Here is a 17,472-nt window from a genome sequence, read left to right as displayed (position 1 = left end):
CTAGTCGTCCCGTTCCATTTTACATCGTCCGAGGTAAGTTCATAAGCAATAGGCGTACTTAAGTTTAATTAAATACAAATTGTATATGCTGAAATGAAAAATGTGGTTTTATATATGAGTAAGCTTGGCTACTATATTTCCGAATTCGTTTCGACTGAGTTACGACGTCCGAAAGCCCCGTATAAACCTTAGGAATAGCTAGGATACATATGTCATGACATAGGATTCCAATATGTGATGTGCGAGTAAGACCATGGCATCTATATGTGATTTTGATATATGTGTGCGAGTAAGACCCTGGCTGGGACAGTGGCATAGATATATGATTATATGTAAGACCACGTCTGGGACGTTGGCATTGTACGATATATGTGTGATAATCCAAGTGTCCTATCCAATTCCGAATGGTTCATCAGGCAAAGATAAGTTGTGATCGAATGTGTAATACGAGCTAAATGGTCAGGTATGAATTAGCTTGTTGTCTACTTGAAATAAGGTAAGTAAATAACTTGATTTTTGTTACAAATTTTGTGTGATGCAAATGAAGAATATATATGAATTTGGTAAGTGTATTCGGCCTTGTGAATATTATTGAAATGAATCTTAACTATGTGTATATATGATCATGTGTATTCCGTCACATAACTAGTATATGTATATAAAGTTATATTTTGATACATGAGTTTATGTATTTTAGCGTATGTGGACTAGGTTTTATAATGACTATTTGGCTTTGAAAGTTGAATAATAATATGTTAAATTGACTATGTGGGTAGAAATTGTGTATGAAAATGTATTATTTATGAAATTTGTAAGTTTGAGACTAAGCATGTAAATGTTAATGTAATTCGGTTTAGCTTTAAATGAGTTGATTATAACATTGGTTTGTTTACTTGCTTATGACTTACTAAGCTAAGGTAGCTTACTTTATGTGTTCATGTTTACTCTTTTTTATAGATTTTGGATTAAGTTACGAGCTTAGGGATTGTCAGCAAAGTTCATCACACTATCTACTGATTTGGTATTTAATAAGTTGAGCTCGAATTATGGCATGTATAGGCTAGATTACGTTTTGAAATGTTGAATTTTGGATGTGTGTAATCTAAGCCATGCGAGAATGGCTAAACTTTTATGTTTGGATTTGGTTAGGTTAGGTTAAGTATGGTTTGTGTTCATTTTGGTTATAAAGTTATGTGCTTTGAATGTACAATATTTGTTGTAAGTACTATATGTTTTGAAAACGGTTGATGACTTAGAATGTACATGTGGTTGGCTCGGCTAAAGTTATGCATGGATAGAGATATATGTGCTTTGAATTATCATATTGACTTATCAGGTTGTGCCTTTATATTCGGCTAGTGATAGTAAAACATATGCTCATACTTAAGATATATTGTTTGTGGTTTGGTATTTAAGGCCAAGTTGTTAGTGGGATGATTGATAACTATATATTCTATAAATGTAAGGTAGTATTTTAGGTAATGGTGTAAGGTTCATTTAATGAGCATGTGGTCGATTGAGGTTATAAGTGATAACCGAATGAAGGATTAATTAACATATGAAATGTGAGGTTTAGACTTGATACTATATATGCAAATTAGGTATACATTGATATGTCAATTATAATTGAAGTTGGATTGTGGCTATGGTGAAATGCGTATGAATTGGGTATTGAGTTGTCATATGTGTCTGATAATGGTTTAAGTTATTATGGTAAATTATGCTTGAGCTTGGTAAGATATATTTACACCTCTAATGTGTTGATCGTTTATAAAAATTATAAACATGATTTGTTACTAAGCTTTATTCGAATATGTTTAAATTCTTATATATATTCTAATAGATGTATTAAATTGTATTAGAGTATGAGGTATGTAAATTTATATTGACTAATGTAATCATGCCGCATAAATGAAGTATTGGAACTTGTTTTGTTTGACATGTAATTTGCACTTACGCAAGTCTTTTAAAATAAAATTATAATAGGTCTGATATTAAATTAATAAAGTTGTTGGTTTGTCATATGTTCTGTATATACATATAGTTTGTGTTAACATATGTTGGATCATGTTTTAATTATACTGTGTTATGAATGATATGATTTTAAGTTTGATATTAGATTAAGTTAATTTTAATAATGTTATTAAAATTTCGAGTTGTAAAATGAAATGCATAATTGTATGAACTGTGACATGACCGGTAATGCCTCATAACTCTACTCCGGCGACAGATACGGGTTAGGGGTGTTACACATCATTTTCCCTAATCACAAAACCTGTATTCAACTAGAATTTCCCAAATTAAAACCACTTCCATAACCATGAATCATACAATTTATACACTTATGGTCAAAAAATGCCAAATTAAACACATAACACCATTGCTCACATTCCTAACATAACATCACCAAAATGTCAAAATCATTACTTGTATTTCATCAAATAACCTATCATGTGTGTATTATTTCAACATCTTAACCATGCATTATATTCAAAACACACTTTTATATTATCAAATACAAATCCAACCAAATCATCAATAAAGGTTTCCATCAAACACATATATATTTCAAATGGCACAAAACATAACCAAAATTATCATAACATACACATACTAAAGCCCTATTTACATGCCACTTATAACCTAACCAAAGTGAACAATTAATTACAAAATAAGTTACCGGATAGTGTGGTCTCTAAAAGCAATCCAATCAATAGCTCGAATCTGACGATCTACAAGGACGAAAAACCAACGCTAGGTATAAGCTTATGTAAAGCTTAGTAAGTTCACAATAAACTTAAACTTTTACCTACTGTAAAGGATGTAATTTTAAACATTCTACAAGATAATTCAATATCATGATCATGAGTTTGTTAATTACATATACACATCATAAGTCTCACAAGGTTAGTGAGTTCATATGTAAAACGTATAACTTTATCATATTATCAAACTTATACATGAATAACACATTTGGTATATAAACCAACCATCACATATTCATTTAACACACACATTTCATTTCAAATATCTATATAAATTGCCCCAATTCACATATATATTTTCACATAACCATTTCATGTATTCATTCCATATAATCCTTTCATTTACATATATAACACATAATCATTTTGTATACCACGTTTTGTTTCAATAATTCATATAAATTTATTCATTCAATGTTTAATTCCATATAACTGTTTCGTGTATTCCGATTCATTTTATACATTTAACTCCCGATGAACCAAATGAAATAACGTTGGATACGCTAGAACCATGCTCACACAAAGTGTGCCTGTAACCGTAACTGTAACTGCTCTCACGAGCCATATCTGCAAATGCTCACACGAGCTGTGAGTCGGAATGTTAGGCTACACGATGTTGCTCACACGAGCTATGGAGAATCCGCAACAAATGTAAGACCTTAGCCACCGGTAAGACATCCAAGACCAGCACCCGAAATTGTAATAACCCCTAATGACATGTCATTTGTATCCTAAGTATTCACAAGGTTCATACGGGTTATATACCATGTCCATTTCAATTAACGTTCTTCACATTATACCATTACTAGCATACATCCATATAAGTCTTATTTATCAAACACAACATCGATTTATCCAATAATTCAATCTAGTTTAATTTACTAATTGCCATGTATCAACCAATTTAATTCATCCATAATAATAACTAACATATCATATAATTATTTAGCATTTCTTTGTCACATGAATTCAATTATATATTTTCTCCATTTTCAATTATGACCCTCAATTATAAATTCATTTCAATTTGATCCAATTTCACAACTAAATATTTTCTATGCAAGAAAATTTAAGTACAACATATTTAGATATTTAATAATTTAAAAAACAACAAATAAACCGATTCAATTATTATACGAACTTACCTAAACTGATTCTGCAGCAAACACAACGCCAAAGTCTAATCAACAATTTTTTTCTTTTCCACGTTTGTCTATGGATTCGTGTTTTTCATGATCTAAATAATAATAGTTTTATTCAGTTAACCATTTCAATACCATAAAATACTAAAATTCATATATTTGACCATTAATCTTTATTTTGCACTTTTACTCTAAACTTTTAGCTTTTATTCATTTTAGTTCCTAAACTCGACACTTTCAAAATAACCACATTTAGTCCCAATTCATGCTAGCCGAATTTCCTATAATCCTTATCCAGCCTATATTTAACAAATTTTACAATAATTTCATATAATTTTACTATTTTAGCAACTTAGTCATTAAACTTTAAAATTAACTAAAATCACTTTACAAAATAGTCCTATTTAATTATCAAGTTTACAAAACAATCATAAAAATTAAAAAATCTCACAAATTCAACAATGACACATGTCAAAACATTTAACTTTTTTGTAATTTAACATCTGAGTTAGCTAGACCTAGTTGTAACGATCACAAAAACATAAAAATTATAAGAAATGAGATAAAATTACACTTACATGCACTGCAGCAAAATTGACTTTTAGTGGCGTTTTTTAAGGTCTTTAGCACCGCTAAAACTATTTGCGGCGTTTTTACAAGCGCCGCAAAAAATGTCTCTATAGACGGTGCCATTAAAGTTTGTGGCATTTATTTAAAAAACGCTAAAGGCCATGACCTTTAGCGGCGCTTTCCCACAAACGCCGCTAAAGGACTTTGACCTTTAACGGCGCTTTTCCCACAAACGCCGCTAAAGGTCATGAAATTTAAAAATATATATTATAAAAGTCATGAAAAATATAAAAATTTAAAATTCATTATCAAAATATTGAGAAGAATAATATCCATGATATAAATATAAAAATTTTCTATTAAAATTTTAACTAAAAATATTAAAATAAAAATTTAGAATCAAAACTAAAATAAATAATAAAATTAGATTAAATATAAATAAATCAATGAAATAAGGACTTAAATCATAACCATGTAAAATATAAGATATTATCATCAAGATTTACATCCTCATCTTGCTCAAATTTTGGTGGCTTGTACCCTTTCTTGAACCATTCATCTTGTAGAATTTCAGGAATAGTTATACGCTGCCAAAAAAACATGCAGAATTTCAACCAAAATGCACGCGCTAAAGCTTATACTGTGATCAAAGATTGCATACCTGGAAATGTAAGCTATTGAGGCAACGTGCAATCTGTCAGAAAAGCGGAACCATGCATCGTTGGAACTCCACAAACTGTGTTGCTTCAAGTACTTCCTCAAGTTCCCCGAGGAAGAGAACTTCCTTCTGACAATTAGTCAAAGGCCAATACTTCAACAACCCTCTAATAACCGTATCAGCTAACTTATAATCCTTCTCAACAAACTGTATAGTACAATAATCCTTCTCAACAAACCGTATCAGCTAGTAAATTGACATAACATTATATATAATTTATTTATCATATAAGATTTTGAAATTATATAATTTAGTTTAAGGAATTTAATGTCGAACTAAATTTCATTTTTTAAAAGGAAAAATCGATTAAAAATAGCCAAATTAGAGTATAAATACTAAATCAGTAACATAAACATAGAGCAATGACAAACAGCAGAATTTGACATATATATAATACTTTAACAAAGTTATAAACACAATTTTAAAAAATCATTTATATCTAACTCAACAGAAATTATAAACAAGAATGGGCTCTTACAGTTCATTTGTCAACTTAAGAACATTTGATTATAATATGGTAGGAGAGGTTTGAATATAAAAAAAAAAAGCATTCAAAGTATGACTGGACCTCCAATTGATCAAACAAAAGAATACATAAATAAGACATCATCAAGGCAAGATTTAGACCAAAAGGCCAGCTTAATTTGAACAACTCTCATAGCTTACCTTCAGATCTTGAACTGCTTGTTCCCTTGTAATTTCCTTTTGCTGGCGAGAACGTTTGAGAAAGCCAATGCATAACTCAACTCGAAATCACAGTTCTGAAGCCTTTGCTCAATTCCACCCCAAACTATATTTTATCAAGACATGAAAGTGAATGATAAACCTCAAACACCTCACTCTTTAATTACGTACAAAAGATTGGCAAAAATGCTTTAAATAAAAATGGTATTTCCCTACATAAATACAAAGTCCTATTGCCAAGAGCATTTATCAATGAGACTGGATCAAAAATTGTGCCCACTTTTGGGTCATGTATGGAGTTAACAATGACCTGCAGAGAACCAAAGTTATGCAGCTTGTTATCTAATCATATAGAATTAGTGGTTAAAAGGGAGTTTCAAAATATAACTGAAAAGTGTCTAGTTATCGAGTACCTTAGTCATTTCTATTACTTAATGTTCGAATATAAATACATAGGAGATTACCACATTGGTAGACTACTTTTTCCTCGTTAACAAGAACACTCAAGTCTATGGATTGTAAAAATAATCAAGATTGTTTGCATGAGATAGGAAAGGAAAGATCTAACCCAATACATGTATTTCAACAGAGCCCATTTTGGAGACAAAAACATGGCTATTAATAAGGTGCCAAATAGCCACTATTATTCAATTTTAATTTTTTTAGTTTTAAGAAATGATTTATATACTTAAAATATTTTTTAATATCTATATATTTATATTATATTTAATATCTCATCGTAATTTTTTTTTCTTCGTATTGTGTTTGTATTGTGCAATAATACCTTCCGGTTAAGAAAGCTTTAAAAACAAAATAACAAACATGTAAATAAGGAATGAAAGCATGTGGTTAAAGGTGCCCAAACTGATAAAAACATATGTTTTGTAGTAAATTAATGATCATTGAAAGACCAGTTGGCATGGTATTCATATAAAATTTCTAAATATATTGAGGAACTTACCCAAAACATATGGAAGCCAAAGATATACAAACACCAGCTTCGAATGTTGATCTATTAAGATTAAAAAAGAAAGAAAGAAAAACAAGGGGGGTACAGGGATAGTTTTTCTACTTTGAGTAATGAACTTGTTCGGTGTTAGCCAAAATAATCCACCCAATCATAGCTTAGAGAAGCTTGGATTTTTCTATTGTCTTAAATGGATATTAAATTAACTAATCACACATTATATATACATCAGTTCTGAAATTATTATATTTCAGAAGTAAAATTAGTGAGGTGAAACACAATTTTTTTAATATAATTTTTTAGTACAATAATGATCATTTGAATCAAAATTATTTTTAAAAGGATAACATAAGGTTCAAATCTCTTATTATTATTATTATTATTTTTTTGTAACTTAATTAAAAACTATAGCTTCCTGGTTAAAATGAGGAGATTGGGGTTTGGATGGAAGTAGTAGATAGTGGACTGGCTTCCACAAGGAACGCAAGGAAATTGTAGGGAACTTTCTAGTTCTAGGATTGGTTCTCCTCCAAATAAACTGGCTTAATAGAACCAACTCTGAGTGGTCATATGAGTCAGTTAACCTTAGCAGCTGTGAGAAATTTAGTTTAATAAGAATGGAGATATGGTTATATGCAAACATACCACGTCAAAGATTCCTTGTGAAGATAAACTTTGGATGTCTATGGGTATTTCACCATCTTTGGGCACCAGAAGGGTATTGATATACTGACTTGGCTGCACAAAGACATGAACTACAATAAATGAGATTTTCTTTCTGTTTTCCTTTCTTTCTTTTTCTTTTTTTTTTTTTGGCACAAGAGAATTACTCATTCTTGAGTCTTCTCTGTGTCTATACTTCAGTCTTTAATTAAGGAAAATGTTTTCAAATTCAAGATAGATAACTGAAAAAGCTCAAAGCTAATTTTCAACAGAACTTATATATTTGTAGATTGCACTAATAAGAATCAATAACGCAGTCATCATAACCTATGCAGAGTAAGTTATCAACTGTAACTAAATTTATTCACTCACAAGGTTTCTCAAACAATTATGAGAATTTCCATAAGTACGATTCAGAGCATCTGTAATAGCAGTAACAAAGGATGATGCAGAGAAGCCAATATTTCTTCATTGGTCGCTTGCCAGGCCCTCACGATCCAACTAGCAGAGGGAACAAGTCTCTCAAAGTGAAAAGGATCACTATGCTTTATTGGTTCTGAAATAAGCTTCCGCATGAAGTACACACTAACATTGCTTGGCTGTTTCCTCAGTATGGAATACAAAGACAACAGCACAACATATATAGCTATATTGATTCCGGCAGAAGTTAAAAGAGCTCCAATGTCCATCTCAGTTCCCTCTAACCTTTTATTCAAGCTTAAGAAATTCAATAACTAAAGCACTGAACCGAGAAAGGACATGTCAATATTACTTCCAATTTGCTCAAAACAGAGTTCTTTTGATGACTACTAATGCAGAAAGTAGTTTGGCTCAATCTGAAACAGAATCAAGTGCTGCAAAATGGATCTGGGAATTTTCATAGTTCAGAAACCAAAATTTAAAACCATTCTCTTAGATCAAATCTCAAAAAAGAAAAAAAAACGAAGAAAAACTTCAATAAAATTTCAAGTAAGAAAAACAATGCTTAAACTAAACGCAGACGCAAAACATCATCAAACTTTAAAAAATTAATAAAACCCCTAAATAAAAGTTGTTTTTAACTCTAATTTTCTTTCTAATAGAGCTACCGAAAATTTTAAACTATCTTTTTCCTACCTGACTAAATTTCCAAACCATTTCTTCTTCTTTTCCTTTCGATGAATCTCTATATTTCCAAGACAAAAGATTATACAAAACTCAAGTAAAAAAAATAAAATAAAAATTGCTCCTAACAATTAGTTCAAGAAGGAAACTCAAACGAAATTAAATCAATTTAGTTAAACAACCTAGGAAAAAAATAAAGATTAAATAAACTGAAAGTACCTGGGCAAATATCAGAGGCCAAAAAAGCGTAAGAACTTTGAAAAGGTTCCCAACGCAAAGAGATTCTGAAGCAAAATGGTTGGCTTAAAAAAGTAGGGAACTAAATACATAAGAAAATTGTGAGTTATCACTTGTACGCCAAATGCTATGCTTTTCCTTCAACTTCAAATAAAAACAAAAATAAAATTCGACCAATTTGCTGACAGAGAAAGAAATCAAGAGCCCTAATTCGGAAATAAATTTTTATAAAAGATTGTATTATCTTCAAAGAATTTCATTTATTGACAAAAAAAATTAGTTCATACACACGCAAAAAAGATTTTATGCAAATTTTCATAGTAAAAGGTTTAGGGCACGCGATAGAAATGGGAAGAAGAGGGAATGGGCGGGTAATCAAAAATTATTAGTCTTTTGCGGCGTTTTCATAAAAAAAACAACATTATAGCTTAATCTTTTGCGGCATTTTTGCTAAAAACGCTACTATTATTCAATTTTAATTTTTTTATTTTAACATTTTTTATTTTTTCTTTCAAAATTTTTGTGTTGAGTTTATTATTTTTTAAAAATTTTGAATATTAAATTTTTAATTAAAATATGGATTAAAATATTAAATATTAAATTTTTAAGTTTTTATTTTTAAGTTTTTATTTTTATTTTTATTTTTTATTTTTATTTTTATTTTTTTGAATATTTTTATAATTTTTAAATTAACATATAGGAAACTTTAATAGAAATAAAATGAAATCGATGAATTAAAAAATACAAAATGACAAAGCAATACAAGTATTATTCTTTTAAGTATAAATACATCAATATATTTTTATATTGAATAAATATAAATATTTATATATATATATGCAATATAATTGTGTTAATAATTTACAAGAACTGGATCAAATTAAAGTTCATGCATGTATACAATTGCACACTAAACCATTGTTCACGTATGCTTTTGGGATTTAACCCATTTGATATATATTTTTAAAAATAATAATTTATATTTATCTTATTTAGATTTATATATTATAAAAAATTCAATATACACAAGTTAAGTAGTTCATCATATTTATCCCTAAACACTAAAATTAAACCCCAAATCTTAAACTATAAACCCTAAATCCTAGACCATGAACATATATATATACTTAATATCCATATGAAATTCATTTTTTAGATTTTAGGGTTTACAGTTTAAGAGTTTATGATTTATGGTTTATAGTTTAGGGTTTATAATTTACGATCTATAGTTTATGGGTTTAGAGGTTAGTTTTAAGGCTTGGGGTTTAAGGGTTGGGGTTTAGGGGTTGGAGTTTTAAGGGTTTATGATTTGAGATTTAAGGTCTGGTGTTTAAAGAGTTATTGATATGTGTTTATAGTTTTAGGGATTTATGGTTAGAGATTTAAGGTTTGGGGGTTAAAAGATTATTGATTTAAGGGGTTAGGGTTTAAAGAAAGCCATAACATTGATTTTAACAGCTTCGTAACTTAATTAAATGAAAACTTCTAATTAAATAGTTTAGTTATCAAAGTGTAACTTTTCATGATTAAGTAACTAAAATGAAATTAACTTTCCCATAGCTAAGTGAATGGTCTAGTTAATTTATATTGTTTATAAAGTCAGTTTTAGATATGATCAAAATAAAATCAAATTCAAAATAAAAATAAAACCTTATTTAATCTGTTACTTTACCATAAATTCGTTAGGGATTTAGGATGTCGAATTTGGGAATGGGTGATAATACTTTAAGGATTTAGGATGAGGAAGAAGGGGGAAATAGAACTGGGGGAAAACGGGAAAAATGTTAAGTGTATCAGGTGTGGGTAAAAAATAAGACAGCTAAACGATGAATTTTTTAACAAAATAATTTAACATTAGCAGCGTTTATAACCTAGCGCCACTAAAAATGCACCTATTGCAACGTTTAGGATTTTAGGGGTTATAGTTTAGTGTTTAGGGCTTGTTAGGGTTTAGAGGTTTACTATTTTAGGGGTTATAGATTAGTGTTTTATGTTTTTTTGGGGTTTAAGATTTTAGGAGTTACATGACTTTTAGTGGCGTTTTACCAAAAGCGCCGCTAATGCTCTGGTCTTTAGCGGCGTTTTACCAGAAGCGCCGCTAATGCTCTGGTCTTTAGCGGCGTTTTACCAGAAGCGACGCTAATGCTTTGGTCTTTAGCGGCGTTTTACCCAAACCGCAGCTAATGCTTTGGTCTTTAGTGGCGTTTTACCAAAAGCGCCGCTAATGCTCTGGTCTTTAGCGGCGTTTTACCAAAAGCGCCGCTATTGCTCAATTTTTAGCGGCGTTTTTGCTAAAATGCCGCTATTGCTCTGTGTTTTATAATTTTTGAGGCGTTTTTTGATAAAATGCCGCTAAAAACGCCGCTAAAGCCCCTGTAGTGATGCGCACTTGCAAAGCTTGACCGAAGCTTTTATGTTATTCAATAATGGTTTTCGGTTCAAAACCATGAAAATGAAGAAGGTTATGATAATGACTTTTGTTCTATTCATTTATTAATATTTTAACATATAATATTTTAATTAAAACATTTAACAAATAATATTTTTATTTTTCCTCCCACTAACCGGGCATCATAACAATTAAGGTCTATTTGCACTTTAAAACCTTCATCTCATACTTTTATAACCATTTAATAAAAACAAACTTATAACAATTAACTTCTATATCCTTTACAATTTAGTCCTTTTTCCTTAATTAACTATCAAAACATCAAAATTTCTGAACCAAATTTCAATATACCTATATAATTGCTCCATAAATATTTAATTATTAAATATTTACGAGCTCAATTATAGAAATGAGGTCTCGATACCTCATTTTTTAAAATCACTTAACTTTAGGAACAAACCACTTGTATTTAAATATTAATTCAATCACCAAAAATTATCAAATCAAAATTCAATATAATATTATATTAGACTCGTAAATATTAAATAATAATATTCACGGACTCACTCGTCGGATTTATGGTCCTGAAACCACTAAAAAAACGAGCTGTTACACTTTAGTTGTGATAAGCTAAGGTAGTGGAGTAGGCAATTGGAGCCGAACTACTATAAATCCTTGTGTTCTTTGTTGCACAATTTTTATTGCTTTCACCATAACATCTCAAAGGTTAATTCAACTTCCTTATTGGCAATCTCGAGTTGATTCTTCTGTGCTAATACAAACCACTATCCTGAAAATTAGGGATATACTCAAAGACTTAACAATCATTTAACTAGAAAATAAAAACAACTGATTAAATTAAACATTGACTAAAGACTTAATTAATAAATCAATAAAAACAATTAACCAGACCAACAGACCAAATATAAACAACATAAACATTGCTGGTGTTACTGCTTTAACATAGGGGCCAGAAAGAGTGAGGGTTTTCCTCTGGTTAGTAGCCAATCAATGCCTTTTAGCGAATGCAAAACGTGTAAGATGACACCTCACAAAAGATCTGTATTATGCTTCTTGTGGTAATGTAGTCGAAGATATAGACCATTTACTGCGCCAGTGTTTTGTTGCGAAATCGGTATGGTTCACTTTAGTTCAGAGAGTTTTTGTCAATGAATATTAAAGAATGGGTGCAATTGAATATACGAGATCCAGCTTAGTTTGCGAAAGTGGATGCTGTCGACTGGGACCTGCTGTTTGGATTTATATGTCGAAACTTATTGAATTTGTTGAAATAAGCTTGTCCTTGACCCTAGCTTTATTGAAACAAAAGGAATTTCAGAGAAAAGCAACATGATATGTATTGACATGCGAAGAGCAGTTGGTCTCGTGGGGCGACAACAAAGTGCCAGTGGCCAAAAGTATAGTTGGTTGGTAATCTGGGAGAAACCGATGGAAGTATGGTGTAAGGTAAATACAGTCGAGGCGTTGCGGACTGAGGAAGGGGTGGCATCGCCAAGGGGATCATTCGAGATGCTGATGGACGTTGGCTGATCAGTTTCTCAAGAAGCTTTGGGCCATGCCTGATCCTAGATGCCGAGCTGTGGAGAGCATATGATGGGTTAAAATGTGAAATGGACATGGATATGAGGAAGGAGATTTTAGGGACGAATAACATGGAGGTTGTTTGACTGTTGAGGCATAAAGGAAATCTGGCAGCTAATAAGGTAGTGTTACGATCGATTTGGCACTTACTTGGGAAGGAATGGGATGTTAGGGTGACACATGTCTTTCGCAAAAGAAATTAGGTAACGGACGAGATAGCGGCAATAGCTTGGGCTTTGAATAATTCGAGAGCCTCAGGACAACATCTTCAAGATGATTCCAGCGGTGTAGGAACAAGAAGAGTAATGCATAATTAGTCTAATTTAGAATTTAAATCCTTACATTAAAAAAAGAACCCTAAAAAACTGTGATTGCAATAAAAAAAATATCACCACATTTAACCATTTCAGCATAATTCAAAATTTTTTAAAAAATCCTTAGAATTTTAAAAATTATAAAAAAAAATTAGAATGAGTGACTTTTAAAGTTTTTATTTTTTTTTGGAACACCTCTTCTTCTCCTTCTAGGCTTCCTTTGGTTCACCGTTTAAAGCCAGTGAGGTGCAGTTGGACTCCCAACCTCACTGGGAAGCTGTTTGGTTGAGTGTTTCAGTGCAACCAAAATCAATTCTTATCACACTGCTATCCCAAAAATCAACTGGAGCTTTCAGCAGCAGTAAGCTCACTGGTTGAACTTCCATTTATTATTTTACCATTTTATCCTTAAAGTTTCTTTATCAATCTGTTATTTTTTTCAGATTTGGCGGCCAAATTCTGTTATCTATGTTGGAGTTTCAACACACTTTAACTGGGTAAAGTAAGAATTTCAAACAGAGCACCAGCAGCAACGTATTATACCCGGGTAAAATATGAAGGAAAAATGCTTGAAGTTCAAGCTTTTAGCTACTGTCAAGAATGGAGAACAGAACTTAGAATTTTTAGAAGGCAAAGGAAGAATGGAGCATATGGAAGAAAATCTGATGATTTCATTCGTTTTAAACATTGGTTATATAATAAAAAATTAAAAATTAAAAATTATTATCATTTTATCTAATAAATAATTTAAATTGATTATATAATTCATTAAAATATTTATAATAAAATATTAAAAGATACATTTTAATATTTTATTAAATAAATTTATAAATTCACATATTTTAATAATTTTATATAAGTAAAATAATTTAAAAACTTCTATTATATATCAATTCTAATATGATGTCCTTAATAATCATTTTTCATTTTCACCTCACCGCTACAGCTGCGTTTGAATCCAAACACACACTCCACCGCTGTTTCTAATCTCACCGCTACAGTATCCAATCTCACCGCTATAGTAACTAATCACACCGCCACCGCTGTTTTTAACCTCACCGGAAGTAAACACACCGCCCATCCAAACTAAGCCCTACTTTTCTCTCTTCATCTCAAACCTTCCGCCATTGTTGTCCCAGCAAAACCGATCCAATTTCTCGGATTTCCCATGGAGTCCATCTCAAAACTAGATTTTTATCTCTAGAAACAATGGCTTCGCTACGGGTCTATGTCGCTGGGCTCTTCTGGAAAACTCTACTATTTCTCTGTTTGGTATTGCAACATGTCTAGAAATAACATTGTTGTTTGATCCTCCGATGACTCTCTTCGGGCCAAAACTTGTTACCGGGGCAGCCATCAGCGACTGGTAACCGATATTCAACGAGGCTGGCATTGGAAGATGGGGGATGTCCGGTTTATGGGAATTGACATAGTTTGGATTTTCCAGCTGATACGAGTTTGCCCAACCACACAATGAATTTCCTGAATTTGTTTGAATAAAGACTAAATTATATAATATGTAAAGTTGAGGATATTTAGGTGAGCATTCCTTAAATGATTTAAGGAGAGAATAATCAAAAATAATAATATTAGTTATTAAAATAATAAATTTAACTCTTATAATATTAATACTCTTACCAAATAAAGTGAGTGAATATGATTTTTAATTTTAATTCTGAGGTCTATTGTATAAAACTGAAGAAGAAAGAAGGTCAAGTAATTTTATTACCAGATTTATAATGACGAAATGGTTGAAGGCTCCCATTAATCTCCTATCTTGGTGGGAAATTTGATAAAGTCAAACCTTTCTGCCCCTTTTCTGGGTTATTTACCACTAGTCTTCAATTATTTATTAGGGTTGTGGGCGTTCTGATTTGATGGTTGGCCGTAAAAACCCCTCCCTCTACCAATCCATTAGTCTGAATGCGCTCCTTTTTTCTTCCTTTGATTTCCGCTTTAACACTTTCTTTTTCCTTCAAACATCCCCATGCATGAAGTTGAAAGGTCAAAGTCTTCTTTAGCCCCTAAAGACAAGTTACAAGGTGGTCACCTCACGCCAGGCGCCCACTTCGCTCATCCCCTTCGTATAATTTACATACACACACGTTGCCCTCACTTTCCTATTCCCCATTTTAGGCTTGTGTTACAACCCAACTATATAACATTTTGGGGTTTAAGCTAGCTTTATATGTCATGTGAACCTTCAACTTGTTGCTCCATTTTGTTTAGAGCTTGATTCCCATTATTGGAATGGACAAACACCAAGAATACGAGAGGGTATTTAATCACTTCGATGAGAATAAAGATGGGAAGATATCCCCGGCGGAGCTTCAACTGTGCGTGAAGGCGATAGGAGGGGAGCTGTCACGGGAAGAGGCGGAGGTGGCGGTGGAGGTGTTGGATACGGACGGGGATGGATTGTTGGGGTTGGAGGACTTCATTAGGTTAGTGGAAGAAGTAGGAGAGGAAGAGAAAGTGAATGATTTGAAAGAGGCTTTCAAGATGTATGAGATGGAAGGTTGTGGGTGTATTACGCCAAAGAGTTTGAAGAGGATGCTTAGTAGATTAGGTGAGTCTAGAACTTTAGAGGAATGTAAATCCATGATTGCTCAGTTTGATCTTAATGGCGATGGAGTCCTCAATTTTGATGAATTTAGAGTCATGATGTTATGAACTTGTCATATTTACATATATAATCTTAACGATGAATTTGAAGTCATGATGCTTGGATGTATATATATATATATATATACACATCTCTTTCTTCTTCTCTTTCCTTGTTCTTTGTTGGGATTTCTTAAAAATATTTTTATTTCACATAACGATATTAAGATTTTTTATATTAAATGTCAATAATATGATACCTTCAACAAAGTAATTGGAACATCAATTAGGTATCTTTTTATCACATTTTATTTTTTTGATTTAAATATTCTGAGAGGTTACGAGTAAATTTACGGAGAGGAGTGTTTGATCCCTTGTCTTAATACATACGGGAGTTGAATAGGCAACTTAGACACCACTTTATTTAGTCTTTTTGTTGAGACAATTTTAATTTTGAGGGAATAAAATTGAGCACGGACACTTCGAATCTAATACCAAACCTATTGAGAGGGTTCATAAACTTTTAAGAATGAAACTGTAAAAATTTCTCTTTAAAATTAAGTTAAAATCCGCTAAACAAAAATAAAATAATGCAATAAGTGCATTAAAAACTTAAGTTCAAATGTTCATCTATTTTAAATCCCTAAATAAGTTGGAGTCATAAACACAAAAATGATTAAAATTTTAATTTTTTATAAAGTAAAAAATATTATTATGAGTGTATTTTTATTTTTTAAACTTATTTTTCTTGAAAAACAACAAGTGCATTTTTATTTTTATTTTTATGTAAAATCTATAAATCTAGAAAATTTTCAATTAAAGCCTAATTTTTTAAAATAAAATAATAATATTGCAAACTAGCTTTACGATTAGAGTGATCATGGGTCAAGCGGCTCGGCCGGCCAAGGCCCGCCAAAAAATGGGAGGTTTGGGTAAAATATAGGCCGGAAAATGGGCTTGGGCAAAAAAACGAGGCCCGTTTAGAAAACGGGCCGGGCCTCGGGTAAGGGTTTTTTGGCCCGGGTCCGGCCCAACCCGGCCCAAATTATATATTAATATATATTTTTTTATTTTATTTTTAATTATTTTAAATTTTTAATATAACTATTTTTTATTATATTATTAATTTGTGTATTGTTTTAAGAATTGTTTTAGTATTATTTTTATTTGTTTTAATATTTATTTTTATGTTTTTAAATATAGTTGATTTATTATATTTTAAACTTTTTTATTTAATGACATAAAAAAATTTTAATATGGGCCGAGCCGGGCAGGGTTCGGGCTTAATAAGTTTATTTCGGACCGGGTTTGGGTAAAATTTTAAGCCCATATTTCGGGCCGGGCTAAGCCCGGGCCTAATAGATGGGCCTAAAAAATTATATGGACCCGGCCCGGCCCATGATCACCTCTATTTACGATAAGAGAAAATAGGGGAAAAAAACTGTAGAATCGCGCATTTCTACATGATGTGACAGGAGAAGAACCAGAGACTTTGCCCTACAAGAATTTTCATACTGTGGCATTTGGTCCCTCCCCACCCATAAAAAAGCTTTTAATTATTGGCCCCAAATTCATAGAACCACCAAAAGCTTCAAAATGGTTTTGGAGTAAAAAAAGAATATTCCAATCTTAAATATATTGAATATCTTAGATAGATCAGTTACCAATATTTTTTTCTTGCAGATTGTGATCCAAGAAATGTGAATCATACCA

The 17,472-nt window shown here is 31.3% G+C and overlaps 1 protein-coding gene and 1 long non-coding RNA gene across 9 annotated transcripts; one reads left to right on the top strand and one right to left on the bottom strand.

The window, feature by feature from the left end:
• Positions 1–4,812: 4,812 nt before the first annotated feature.
• Positions 4,813–9,273, bottom strand: LOC128291657 (uncharacterized). Of its 8 annotated transcripts, XR_008281472.1 has the most exons (7): positions 8,833–9,269; positions 7,882–8,376; positions 7,492–7,584; positions 6,096–6,189; positions 5,862–5,985; positions 5,139–5,264; positions 4,813–5,064 (listed from the first exon to the last, which is right to left on the bottom strand). It is a non-coding gene; the product is annotated as an uncharacterized LOC128291657 (long non-coding RNA). The 8 variants fall into 8 exon arrangements; XR_008281468.1 differs by having other exon boundaries at positions 5,139–5,342; positions 5,862–6,189; positions 8,833–9,273; XR_008281467.1 differs by having other exon boundaries at positions 5,862–6,189.
• A 5,742-nt stretch (positions 9,274–15,015) lies between these two features.
• Positions 15,016–15,870, top strand: LOC108466030 (calcium-binding protein CML38-like). The gene has a single exon (XM_017766400.2). The coding sequence runs from the start codon at positions 15,406–15,408 to the stop codon at positions 15,826–15,828; it is 423 nt and encodes a 140-aa protein (XP_017621889.1). The 5' UTR covers positions 15,016–15,405; the 3' UTR covers positions 15,829–15,870.
• The last annotated feature ends 1,602 nt before the right edge of the window (positions 15,871–17,472 follow it).

Source organism: Gossypium arboreum, chromosome 4 (genome assembly GCF_025698485.1).
Source record: "Gossypium arboreum isolate Shixiya-1 chromosome 4, ASM2569848v2, whole genome shotgun sequence".
In the NCBI taxonomy this organism is placed as follows: Eukaryota; Viridiplantae; Streptophyta; class Magnoliopsida; order Malvales; family Malvaceae; genus Gossypium; species Gossypium arboreum.
Note: the sequence above shows the minus strand (reverse complement) of the source record. Positions and strands in the feature narration are given on the sequence as shown.

Excerpts from the sequence above, each read along its gene's own strand:
- LOC108466030 (XM_017766400.2), top strand. The coding sequence starts at position 15,406 with ATGGACAAACACCAAGAATACGAGAGGGTATTTAATCACTTCGATGAG.